This window comes from Artemia sp. Qi Xiang Cuo, chromosome 14, assembly GCF_049724085.1.
Source record: "Artemia sp. Qi Xiang Cuo chromosome 14, ASM4972408v1, whole genome shotgun sequence".
NCBI lineage: Eukaryota > Metazoa > Arthropoda > Branchiopoda > Anostraca > Artemiidae > Artemia > Artemia sp. Qi Xiang Cuo.
In genome coordinates, this window is record NC_142807.1 from 42623574 (window position 1) to 42637787 (window position 14214).

The 14214-nt window shown below is 38.5% G+C and overlaps 1 protein-coding gene across 1 annotated transcript in view; it reads left to right on the top strand.

Annotated features, from left to right (window-relative positions):
* The window catches only part of Syn (synapsin), a 186546-nt gene that overhangs the window by 106391 nt on the left and 65941 nt on the right, over positions 1-14214 (top strand). The window contains exons 10-11 of the mRNA XM_089100068.1: positions 1076-1091; positions 10622-10827. Coding sequence (XP_088956194.1) covers positions 1076-1091; positions 10622-10827 — 222 coding nt within the window. The remainder of the gene's footprint in view (positions 1-1075; positions 1092-10621; positions 10828-14214) is intronic.

Below are 14214 nucleotides of genomic sequence, written 5' to 3' on the forward strand. Positions count from 1 at the left end.
ATATATAGGGGGGTTGCCTCCTCCTCAACATTACCCTCTACACGCAGCAGTATTCTGATATTACAAAACAAGTTACTTATTATTCTAGTTGAACAAAATCTGTTCATTAAGTGCCATTATTAAAGTACTTGGACAACACTCTGGATCTAGCATAAAAACCGATGTGTTGAGGAGGGGGTAAACCCCTTCATATAGGTAATAATTTCTGTTAGTTTTAAGTTTTAATGTTGCTCCTCACTTTCAGTTGAAAAAGCTTGTGTTTTTTTTCTGGTCGTTTTTTAAGTAATGCCAGAATATCTGGCTCCACCTCCACGGAACAATCCCCCTCCCACGGAAGTATGCTCTGGACAAGTCGATCCTGGTGAAAATTTACCCCGGGCAATTACCCTTAACATCTCCACGCGTAAAATTGAGTTGGCAAAGAGAAAATAAGACTCAAAGAAATTTCACATAGGAATTCTGGCAAATTACTTTGACTTGACTTACTTGACTTATGTCTCCTGCCGGGCGCTGCTCGGCGTAGAGAGTGACGTCTGCCTCCTCCATCCACTTCGGTCCATGACAAGCGTTTGCACATCGCTCAACCTGATATTTGCCATCGTCAGGAACTCGGACAGGCTGTCAGACCATCGTTTTTTCGATCGGCCGCGAGGTCGCTTCCAACCGGCTTTGACAGGGTCGAAGTCGTGGATCGTTTTCGCAGGTATTTGTGGAGGCATTCGAAGTAGGTGTCCGAACCATCGTAATTTTCGCTCGGCTGCTTGGGTCGAAAATCGAGACTGCTTGGTGAGCTGCAGCAGCTTCTCATTGCTGACGAAGTCGAGCCATCGTAGACCTTCGATCCTCCTCAGGCTCTTCGACTGAAAGACTTCAATTGCCTTGAGGGTTGTGGCTGAAGCTTGCCACGTTTCAGCTCCATATAGCATCACAGAGCCGACAAGGGCGTTTAAAATCCGCAACTTCGTTGTACGACTGACGTTTGGTTTTCGCCAGAGGTGACGGTTCAGTCTGCCCATTGCAGAAGACGCTTTGGATATTCTTGCTTGTAGTTAAGAAAGAAGCGAGCCATCTGAAGAAATTATAGAGCCCAGGTAGGTGAACCTTTGGACAACTTCGATACTAGTGGTGCTATCCAGGCTAACTGAAGGATTGGCAGCAGGGCAGAATGGGTCTATGGCCATAATTTTCGTTTTAGTCCAGTTTATCTGCAGTCCTACTTTTGCAGCCTCTTCTCGTAGGATTCGAATCGCTTCCAGCAACTGCTCCATGGAGTCCGCCAGAATGGCCAAGTCATCGGAAAAATCAGCATCTGTAATGACACGATCTCCAAACTTTAGTCCAAAGCTGAGACGTGAGGTAGTCCTTGTCATAACGTAGTCTATGATGACATTAAAGAGCTCTGGGGCCACTGCACATCCTTGGCGCACTCCTGTCGTGATTTGGAAAAACGGGCTGCGCCGGCCGTTCACTTGAACACAGCTCTCCGTCCCATGGTGTAGAGCTTTGAATAGTCTGCAGTATATCTCAGGGAGGCCTGTCGATTTTAGAACCCGCCAAAGAGCTTCTCGGTCCACTGAGTCGAAAGCAGCACGGAAGTCGACGAAGGTAATAAAAGCTTTGTGTTGGAACTCCGTGGCTTTTTCTATGATTTGTCGAATCGTAAAAATTTGCTCGATGATTGAACGGTCCGAGATGAAACCAGCTTGCTCCGGTCACTGGATTTTATGAATGATATTTCGACATCGATCTATCAGTACCATTGAGAAAAGTTTTCTCGGGACAGACAGTAGGTTTATTCCACGGTAGTTCGAGCAGTTACTTCTAGAGCCTTTCCTCTTCCACAAAGGGATAATGACACCCTTCCGCCAATCTTCGGGAATTATCTCGGTTTGCCAGATTGTAGAGAACAGGGTGTGGAGAAACAGGAGCATAACACCCCAGTATAAAATTTCCCCCGAAAAGTTCACCCCCTGGGAACTTCCGTCCCCATAAAACATTCTCCCCGTGCAAAATTCCCCAGCCGAAAATTCGTCCTCCCCTCCCTACCCGAAAAATGTATGCATACATCCCAATAACAAATACTATACGTAAACAATGGGCAAATAACTTAAAAACCTTTCCCCAAGGGCTCTGGGGATCATGCTATCTCCAAAGACATAGTAATTGGGCTTTTCAACTATGCTGAACAAAGTAGCTAACTCAAAATTTTGATCGGACGATTTTGGGGAAAAGATGGCATGGGAGGGGACCTAGTTGCCCTCCAATTTCTTTGGTAACTTAAAAAGGGCACTATAACTTTTCATTTCCGTTAGAATTTAGTTTCATTCACTCTCTCGAAGTTCTAGGCCCACTGGGTCGAGACGATCGCCCTGAAAAAAAAAACAAAAAAAACAACAGCAATAAATAAACACGCATCATAAATACGCAAATTATAATCACCCTGGAAAAAAATTAAATAAATACGCATCCGTGATTTTTCTTCTGGCAAAAAATTCAAAATTCCAAATTTTTGCAGATAGGAGCTTGAAACCTCTACATTAGGGTTCTCTTGTACGTTGAATCTGATGGTGAGATTTTCATTAAGATTCTATGATTTTTAGGGGGGGTTCCCCTTTTTTCTAAAGTTGTTTCAGGATCGTAACCTTTGATGGGTAACTTTAAACTTAATGAAACATATATTTGAAATCAGCATAAAAATCTGATTCTTTTGATATATCTGTTGGTATCAAAATTCCGTTTTCTAGAGTTTCGGTTGCTATTGAGCCGGATCGCGTCTTACTTGCAGTTCGTTACCACGAACTGTTTGATCTGTTTATAAAAAAGAGTTTACTATCTCTGTTCTGTACCCAATTTCCTAGTGAGCCTCTATATTTTTGCAAATCTTTACAAATTGCGGTCCTCGTTGCCCAAGTAATTTCATACATAAGTTTCATGGCAACTGAATTAAGCTTTGTCTGCCCAGTGTCAGGGTCTCGTGCCCCTTAGCTCAGGGTCTTAGGGCTGTAAATTTCAGCTGTCCTCTTTTTTCTTTTTCGATTTTTTTTTGTGCATTGGGGTTCTCTTGGCCAAACGTCTCATGGATTTAAGTTTCGAGCAGATGAGAAAAAAAGTTTGTCCTTTTCTGACCTTATTTGGGGTAACATACCCCAAATGATTTTTTTTAATATTAAATTCCTCTTGGCACGGGGACTTGTCGTTGAAAATTTCCAATTGATTACGTGCAAAATGGTTTTTAGCCCACTAATGGGCCCCCTAATACCCAATCAAAATAAAACTGTATTTTGGCCCTATTTTTAGGAGAACCAAACCTTCCTTAATTTTGTTTGTGCAATGGGGTCCCATGGCCCAAAGACTTAAGGAAACAACTTTCAAGCCGATTGAAAAAAAGGCCTTTTTGTGGATTAATTTTGGAGGCCCACGCCGCCCCCCCCCCAAACTCAAAATTCTCTTTTGACAGGTAATTTTCTATGCCCCATTTGTGAAGGCCCTTGCCCCAAACAATTTATTGTATATTAGGTTCTTCTGGGCCCTAGGACTTACGGCTGTAAGCATCAAGCTGTTCGTCGACAAATATTTGTTTACCCATGACCTAACACCCTCCCCCCCCCCCCAAAAAAAATGCGTAATCTTCTAGGCCCAGAGAACGATCCTTGAAAGTTTTGGGCTATTGGAACCCCCTAATATTGCCCCCCCCTTTCTCAATTATAAATCTTATCCGTGAATAATTGACATTTTGCGTGTTTTAATGCCCTTTCTCCAGAGGCTGTGGAGGTAATTCAACCCTAGAAGCCTGTTTGCTGGACCTCTCGAATATTCTGAAGAAATTCCTATCTCAAAATGCTGTCTAGAGGCTTATGGTGGGTGGATAGGGAAAGGCACAAGAAGAGGGATGAGGTTGCCCTCCAATTATCTGTGGCTCTTAATAAGGGCACTTCAGCTTTCCGAAACGGTTCTAGGCGTTTACCCCCCCCCCCCGGAAAATACCCCCGGCGATTAACCCCCCCTTCCCCGTGGAAAATACCCCCGGTAAATACCCCCCCCCCCCCGTGGAAAATAAGGCTTTGTAAATTTGAAAATTTTGTTTGAATTTTATTTTTTATTTCCGTAGGGGGGGGGGAATTTTGTTACTTGTGTATTATGCGCCACTCACTCAAGTTTACGCTGTGTAAAATTTGAGGACACACCAGTTTTTACATTAGTTTCTTCGTTGGTTTAGAAATAAATTTGGGCTTTAGATTTGCATATTAGGGGGGGGGGGTAAAGTATAGGGGGTCTGCATGCAAAATGTGTTTAGTAAAAGTATTCTGCATATTAGATAGATAGATAGAGAAGTGTATTTTAAAGCTAAATATACGGCCATGGACATAGTAAAAAACATAAATGAAAGGCACAAATAACATACTTTGATCAGCGATCATCACAAAACACTTAAAGGAAACAATACATAAACCTAATAATAGTACTTAATTCTTGGAAAAACGGTCATTGAAAAAAACAATTCTTGGAAAAAAAACACTTAAATGAAACATTACATTTACTTTATACTGGGATTTTTTTTTTTTTAACAAAATTTTCACATACCTCGCTATTCTTCTGTGATTTTTTAGTGGCCATACCTAGAAAAAATTGTTTTCTGACTTCAAACTGTCCAAATATTTTACCCCCCCCCCTTATGTGAACACATATAGCCCAAATTATATATTTCCCATATATTCTGTCAATTTTCTTTGTGTTGTCTCGCGCTACGCTGAAAAAAATTAATGAAGAAACCGGTTTGTTGTCGAGTTTTACACAGCGTAAACTTGAGTGAGTGGTGCATAATACACAAGTACCAAAATTCCTTCCCCTACTCAAATAAAAGAAAAATAAAACTCAAATAAAATTCTCAAATTTGGAAAGTCTTATTTTCCACGGGGGGGTATTTTCCGGGGGGTAAACGCCGGCCACCTTCCGAAACATAGTGCCATATTCATGAATCCCGCTTGAGGTTCATACTTCCTTAAGAGCCCCCTAAAGGTTAAGCATGGTTTACTTAGCAGTCAACCGAAATTTGTGGCATAGGTGGGGGGGGGAATCCGAAGTGCTGCCCACACAACACACCAATCTAGATGTTATGGGAAGGACCTAATATTGATCGTAGGCTGATCTATTACTTAGCAACTTTTAAGTTAATCTTTGGCAATTTCTAAATTGAGAGTATTGTCTGAGTAGAGTCAAACTGAAACTTACCTGTCGAAAGAAAGTTTTTAGTTTGCGGGGAGTGGGCCTCCAAAACTAAAAAAGGAAAGTTAAAGAAGTCTGTCCTTGCTCGGTGACAAAAAAAATGAAGAAGAAAAAAGTGGACTTGATTAAAATGAAAGTAAATGACTATAAAGCTCTGTTTCAGCTTAAACAATGCAGACTCTGGCACAAGGTCAAGCGATGACCCTATTTTGGCCTCAGGCAAAGAAATATAAGGTCCACACTTTCTGTAATTAACGCGATGGGTTTGACCCCCTGTCTCTTAGCAATAAAATTAAATCGGTAGCATAGGAAAAGAAAAAAAATGCCGCTCTCGCAACATAAGAAGTTTGATGAGAACATTATAAAAATGTGGCCTAACAGTGGAATCTAGTCATAAAGATTTAGGGAGGGGAATTTACTTTTAAAAATCTAGGAAGGGGGGTGAATTTATCTTTTTTCCAATTTTTTCAGTAACAATATTGAAAATGGGCATCTTGCAATGAAAATACCTCCATAAAAGATATTTTTAAAGATTTAGAGGGGGAATCTGGGAGCCAAATGCCCCTTGCTCCAATTAACGCTATTTGGGCCTAATATGTAGTGCAGCTGAAGTGATTGGGTAGTAGTATTACAGTTATATCTTAGGTGCTTCTTTCACTCAGGTCTGAGGAACAATGTCTGAGTATAAAGAAGAAGTTAGTTCCTAGATGTTTGTGATAAAAAAAAAGAAAAAAAAACAGGATACACTTAAATGGAAGTAAAAAATAAATAGAGAAGGAAAGAAGTTAAAACTTATGAAGACCGACGATAAAGTAGTTGTCAACTACAGAATTTCGAACCTACTTCTACATTCCTGTTTTTATAAATAGACGTCACTAACTTAAAAGTGCTCGTTTGTTATAATTGATGATGACAAACTTGGGATAGGAGACAAAAATGTAACGTTTTTTCGCTTTTCCCGGTTATTTTTAGGAGTGCAAAGACTGTGTGAAGATAAATTGGGATCTCTAAAGCCAGGGAACCGACGTAACATATCCTAAAAATATACCTTTTTTTATGGCCCTAGCCGGAAACATGTGATTGAATTTGATTTACATTATCGGACATATTTATGTCATCGTCTTCCGGTACAAAGGTAGAACCGCTTTTTCCAAAGAATAAATCGTGCTTCAAACTTTTCTAAACGCCTTAGATCTTAAATGACTGCTTTCGTGTGACTCAACAAAATTTTGTTTTTAAACGTTGGAAAATGCATGAAAGTCAGTGTGACGTACAACACCGAGCAAATGAATATCTTTCGAGGAGGGTGGCCGTTGGGGGACAGGGTACAGGTTTGAAAAAAGTGCCGATCATAGACAATTATATGCAAAATTGAAAAACTCGAATTGAAGCTCGTAAATATGTCAAGCTTTTTGGGAGAGAGGGTATAATCGCTTAAGTGTTTCCTTCTCCCGTGTACGGGCCACATTTCAAATATAAAACTGCTTAGGATATGTAATGGTTTGCTCACTCCCTTACCAAAACATCTACTCTAAACAATAAATGAACAAATTTAGAGACCTAAAAAGGAAGCATTTTTCTGCAGATTTGGAAGTGCTGCCATCTATTGTTACAGCCAATTTGTGTTTGTGATTATGGTTAAGTTTGTCAATCAATTTTCCGCGTTTAGGATAGAGGTAGGCAAGTCATATCACGCGTCTTAAACTTTAGCAGTTCCCTCATGGCTAAAGTAATTGACGAGTTCGCTCCTCTTTGTATAGTCGGACTTGAAAGTTTGCCCGCGGCAAGAAAATCAACCTTTGAACAAAGATGAATGTTTTCTTTTATTATTTATGTTGAAGAATAGTTCTGATGAACTGATCAGAGTGTATAACATCACTTTTTTCGTACAAAAGTTGTTCATAAGGATACACCATTTCAACAATTTCAGGGAATTGACAACTTCATTGTTGTGATACATTTTGGAAAAAATAAATCAGCTACTGATTGTTCAAAAACCAGGTAACTATTAATTCAGTGTGGAAGAGAGCTAAGTCAAAGCCGGACTTTTGTCCTTCCCAACTGATAAATTTTTAGTAAAAGGGTAATCAGGTAGCACTATGTTCAAACTGAAACCATACAACGATTCTCGATCATAACGATTAAAGGCATAAAATGGACCCATGGTCCCTCCATCACCCCTACCTTTCCACCGTTTTTAAGCCGAAAGGTATATTGCACCTTGTTTGAATCGGAATCACACAAGGCTTTTGTATGATTAGAGAAGAAAATAGAGCCTGTAACCTCTCCAAAATCCCTCCCATCTCAATTTTTTAGTTGAAATACAGGCATGTATCACTGTGTTTAAACCGGGGCCATACAACTCAATTCAAATATTTATATGAATGGAGGCACAAAGTGGGCCTGTGGTGCATCCAATTTCACACCCATATCCAACCTTTTAGCACCAAGATAGGCAGACTTTTTTCACCGTTCGGTTTGAAACTAATGCGGCAGGTGCCATGGTCCAACGGGAAATGAGAATGGTCATGTTAATAGGTGTAAGCTCGGAACCGATAGTGCAACTACCTTTGGCTAAGGACGCAGAAGGGACGGATCTTCAGAGATGTAGGCCACTATCGAGTCAAATCTAGCTTTCTTTCGAATGTGTCTAGACGAAAGTGCCTAGACTCCTAGAAACTTTTAGACACATAGTGACAATCAAGGGTACTTTCCCCAAAACAGTTTAGACTAAAGCTCGAAATGATCTGGCGCTTGCAAGTTTGAAACTTCCAAAAGTTGGAGATTTTAGGAAACTTTGAAGCCTGCTAGTGCCTGAACCGTAAAGGTCAGTGGTCTAAAATGTCTTGGGCAAAGCCTCTTTGGCTTTAGCACCTTCCGGTCAAATTTCGAGAAAATCTTATTACTTTCCTGATTTTACTGTCGCTTCCTCGCCACGCTACTGCAGAAATGACCAATGTCGTGCGTCCGATGCTAGATGAGTCACTAAAAAAAAAAAAGTTCCAACTCATATCTACCATACTATAATCTACCATTCGTTGCCTCGTCACCTTCACTTTCTTGCACCTTGACCCAAATATGGTCCACAGTTGCCTGAGTGCCTCTTTAATATGGAAACTTCTTATTGATTGTATGATTAGAGGTATAAAGTATGACTGTGAGCCCTCCCTCTCCCCAGCTCCAACTTTTTAGTAGAAATTCAGGCACGTTGCATCTCGTTTAACTGAAATCATGACAGGATTCTCAGTGTGTATGATCGGAGGACTAAATTCGACCCCCTGGATCCTCCAAAACTTCCCTCCTACCCTTATCCAGCTCCTAACACTGCAAAAGAGAAGTTTTAATCATAAAGAGAGGTTTTAATCGTGCTGAACTTTTTTTAATCGTAATCGTCCAAGGGCTTTAAATCTGTACGATTGGTCGACCCAGAGTGGGCTCTTGGCCCAACTAACTCTGAAATATTGCCAAATTCTTGTTTTTACAAATCATAGTAATGATGATCTAGTTTAAAAGCTGTCATCCATTTTTAGGATCTATAATATATTTATTTTTGAAAACAGTGTTGTTGGTCGAAGCCGATACTATTTGCTACGGGCCATAGTAAATCCCAAGTCAAATTTATATTTACTCCCTAGACGCAGCACCTACAAGTTTTTTCCCTGAAGGTAGCATACCTTCGGAAAACAAAGCCAGAGCTTTCAAAAAGAGGAGTTCGTTTGTAAGACTTGGGTCAGTAGCTACATCAAGTTATAAACTGTCCGTACCTAGTTCACTTTGAATAGACCGACCTATCATTTTCAAGAATGAAAGAGGATAGTGCCGTTGGCTTCCCAAGATAATATGAATTGTAAGAAAGAAAAAAAAAACTGAGACTGAACATAATTCAGATTGGACGTAAGGAACGAAACGATAATCTAATGCTATTGTTTTGACTTAGTAGCAATTCCTGCTTTGTTTAGTCTAATTTGTAAGGCAAGCGTATTGTCTGTTGTTCAACACTATGTTTAACTATTTTGTTGTAAATTTCATTGTTTATAGTTAAATCTAATCTTCATTTTCAAGTTTACAGCATCAGTATCCGTATTTTATTCATCATTGTACGAACTGTATCTTTGACTTGTAAATATTTTGAGCGTTATTTGACTTTAACAAAACTCGTTGTAAAATATTATATTACAAGTCTGATAAAAAAAAACGAGACAGAATCTATCACATAACAACCAGCAGTTAGACCGTGGTTATCTTTGTGAGGATGGTTTGCACCATTAGCTGGATGGTTTACCTATTTGTGGTTTCTGATATGCATTTTTGGTTACAGCACTTAATTTTCATCTCTGTGGAAATGACTTGTAAGAAAGAATTGTGCTGCACGTTTCAGAACAGGAGAAGGGCTAGACGTTTGTGCAAAGTATATGTGGAAGCTTTCTGATATGTAATTTAAGCTAAGAAAAGTTAGTTTCCAGAACCATGTTGTTTTTACCATAAAATAAAGCGGTAATGGTAAGTGTTGTGCTTTTGGGCAAAGTAACTCACCGCTAGCTTATACAAATGGTGCATTTTTGGAAGTACTTTCTTTATTGTGATGTCAGGAAGCGGATAGATAAAGCTGTTTTAAGCAGAATAGTATTTCTTCAGACAGTATTTGAGGAAAACGTCATGATTGCTCTTGTTAAAAAAAAATCTTATTGGAACATACCGTTTTAAAGTTTTGAAGGGTAGACAGCTACAGGGTTTAACCCATTACAAAAACTAAAACCAAAGTCTTGCTCTTGGAACACTTTTGCTGACGAAACTAACCAAAAGCTGCTAAGGAACTTCAAGTAGTTCCTGAATTGGCTGCCTAAAGAACGCAAATTTAGCTACTTCTCAGGCTTCAGGAGAAGGAAGTTTCATGATAACCAAAAACTCTGACGATTCAAAAATTTTGATGAGCAAATAAATCTAGTTACTTAGAATACAGATGATAGCCAAAATCTCTGATGAGTCTTTTTTTATCATGAGCGAAAACAGATCCTAGTAATTTGACGGTTAAAAAGGGCCCTTTTTCTTTCTTTTAAAAGAAGGAATAATTTTGTCCAGTGTGAAACTATTCAACCAACAGAGCAAACCTGTCAGAAACATCTTTCAGCTCCTTTTATTTATAAAGAGAATATCCTCAAGCTTTCTATTTTATAGAAAGTTTAGTCTAATTTATTGGCTACATTCAAGTCATGCTTAATACTAAACATTTTCAAACTGACTGTTTGTCCTTCAAGCTTTCAAATTTATTGGCTGGGATGATTTTGCTTGCACATTTTTGTGACTCTTAAGAGTTTTCAATAGCGAAATAATGTGAAGTTTGGGTCTTCATGCGCAGAGGGACTGTCCAAACTTCTAAAAGCCTGTTTTCAAATTTTAGGTTGCTCCTCCAAGACTTCCTGCTGTGTTGAAGCTTGGTCACGCCCATGGAGGACTTGGTAAATTCAAAGTTGAGTCTCCTGCAGATTATCAAGACGCAGCTTCTGTTGTTGCAGTCGCTGGGACTTATTGCACAGTGGAACCTTACCTTGAATCACGTGCTGATCTTCACGTTCAAAAAATAGGGCAATCCTATAAAGCTTTTGTGTAAGTAATATGACGACTTTTAAATTGTTGTATTCTACGGGCTATCACTTAAGAGTCTGAGTTTGTCTAGCTAGAACCAAAACTTTGATCTGGGTGGTTGGTTCGCCTGTAGAAGCATGCCCCCCTCCTCCGATGGAATCAAAGCCTTATTAACGGAGCAGTAATGTAACAAATTTTGAATAATTTGTAGTTTTTCTTTGTTTCGTTTCTTTAACATGACTTTTCAGGGCTGAGTATCTTCCACAAGGAAGCGCTTACGCAAGAATGTATTTTGGAGGGATTCCGACTTTTCTTTTGGGGGTAGAAAGGCAAAGATCTAAAAAAAAGTATAATTACATCGAAAAGCAGGAGAAATATAGAGAATTATGCAACCTTACTGAGCTTCCACGAAGAGGCACAAGCCCGACGACCGTTTTGCTGTATTATTATTTTCCATATGTCATATGATTTTACTGTGCATTCCTTTCCACCGGACTTGCTAAGTAGCTCTCGCTTTCCAGCTGTAAACTAGCTTAAACAGCTTGTCCACATTTGAGCTGGTATATTGGTTCAGAGGATGCACTCATGGGACTTTCTACTTTTCTTGACTTCCTCACACTCTCCAAAATTTAAATGATATAAAAATTACTACCTTGAGCGTTACGACGCTGAAAGAGAGTTCTCGCGTTTACATTTCGGCCAAGGAATTGAGGCGTTTTCAACTGGACTGTTTAAAAAAAATCATTTCGAAGGGCTTGGTAGGGCGAAAGTAGGTGATATAGAATTGACTTAATCAGCCAAGATGGATATGATACTTGGCAAGGAGTTGGACTTGTGGTGAATAAGGAAGCTTCTAAGTTTTGTTTAAGTCTTGTTCAATTCAAAGGAATGGAAAATATTAACGCTGCAGAATTTTACAGTAGGAACTATGAGTTTTCATTGTGATCTTTGATGAAGGGGAGGCATCTAGTGGTATCGGGGATATTTTAATTCAGCTCTTACTTAGGAAAAGCGATAAGGGCTAATTTAGTAATTGTTTAGGTACTTAGTGTAATAGGAAGCAAATTACTTAAAATGGTGATGCTTATTAGTCTCTGTTATGTCTTACATAACATCTTAAGTGAAGAATCGCGGATTTTTCGAAAGAGAATTGATGTATTGGTCAAAATTTCACATTTAGATGAATTGATTATTGCCTAAATTGTCAGGACTTCCAGTCCCGAGATATATAGGCTATGAACATCTAGTTGGTTCATCACACTGTAGAGAGATATAAATTTCAATTTTAATTAAATTTGAATTTCTCTACACTGGTTCATCAAATACAAAATCTCTAGTAATGGTTTTTATCCTTATATAGTAGGCTATATTAAAATAGGCATGCTAAAGGGACTAAGCCTATGTATAAAAGTAATATTGCTGCAGTTAATGCAGAAAGGGCTATTATAGGAGCCCAGTTTTAAGCAGGGTTGTTTCTTATAGTCCTGCTATAAGATTAGTTTTATCCCAACCAACACCGTAAAAGGCTCTGGAAGAAAGTAGTGTTAAATGGGAATTTGACTGCACTCATTATTAAAGTGGCACGTGTAAAAAGGCAGGTGAAACAAATTAATTTATGCACATTTTGAAAGTGCTGAGTGTGAGGGCTCATTATCATTAATGTTAAGAATTATCAAGTGGCTGAAATTAGAAGTAGATTGGGATGAGGCAGTGATGGCAGCCACCATGAAAATTGACCGAGGGGATAGTTTCACTCACATATTTAGTATTATAACTTTGTAAAAGGAAGGTGAAATCAGTAAAGATTCAAAAATATATAATAACCAGGGCAATTTTTTTGCATTTAAAAAAAGTTCAGAGAACAATAATATAAATTTTTAAATTAAGATTAGTGCATTGAAAAATGCGATATAATGCGGACACATAAGCTAAAACATAAGTTAAATTCCAAGGTGTCGGTGTTTTGTGCTGATACCTTGGAACTTTCGGGGGGAAGAGCATTTGAAAATTCCAATCCTTATCATGTATAAGTCATGCTACAATCTTAGTTGTTCTACTAAGAGGATAGCGTGGTCTCGATATGAATTTTTGCAAGTGTTATAGGTTAGTATTAATATTAAGGATGAATCGTTAGAGTTAAACACGAAAAGATTTAATTGTGTGTCCTAAAATACTGTTTCCTGAAAAAGTGAAATAGAAGCATAAAAAAAAGATATAGAAAAAAACGTTTTTATCTCCAAATATAGTAAAAGGTCAAAAATACGTTGTTGAATTGTAAGTGCACAATGTTGATTTTTGTTTTTGCTGCCGAAACAAATGGAATTTTTTATACTAAATAAGGAAATCAAGATTAGCCGCGCCGTATTTTATAATTATTTAAAGACTACTTCCTATAACTTTCGATTTCATGATCGTCCCAAGCTTTCCTTTTTGGCCTTAAAAATACCCTTCTTTTCCAGGTTACACGAAATAAAGCGTTTGTTTTTTCATGCACTTGGAGATAAGATTTTGTTTTTTTTTAAGCGAATTAGATACCTATAAAGGTCACCCTATCTAGTCCATTATAAACTTTCTTAGTTTGTGTCGCCAAACTATTTAGGATTCATTGCGAGGTCTTGCCCTAACTTGTATAGTTTGGATAAGAGATCCGAATAAATGACAGAAAACTAAAAGCCGAAACCTACTTTCCTAGAAATCTCGGAAAAACTTTTTGACTTCTCCCATTTTATACCAGAGACAGGGATATTTAATGAAGCTTACATCATTAGAGATTGTGAATTTTTTTATCGATTAACGGGGCAGAATTTTAATTTAAAGTTCAGTAAAGGGCTGTCTCTAAAATTGTTCTTGCATACCTGCTAGGAAAATGGTAAAAGTCCACTCACAGGAAATATCACTTGACCAAATTGGCACCTTTGCTAGTTCTCAGTGTTACTATCCGCTTTGATTGTAAACCTTGCCGAAACAGGGGATGTAAAATCTAATTGTCTTTTCAATCAAATTTCGTAGTAAGCTACAGATTCTCAACATCTTTTAATGGTGGCCAGTCTCCTGAGAGAATACGCTAATGGGTCCTTCGTCTTAGAGACGGTCAGCCGACGCTGAAGCTCGCAATATGATTTTAAGGTATTGAATTCCTTTAATAACATTTACCTTCCTCCTTTCTTTACCTTACCTTCTATGCAAATAGCAATTGCTGTTTAAGCTTGTCTTAAATAGCAAAATCACAGATGATATAAGAGTTGTTCTCTCAGGTCAAGGGGTTGAGGGTCTCAGGTCAAGGGGCTGAGGGTTCGTTGCGAAGTTAGTATATTAATATAGAAACTGGTGATTTTGGTAAGGACATTTGAAAAATATTGTCTTAAACCATTTCCAATCACGGTCTTGGAAGAGAACTGGGGAAAGGGT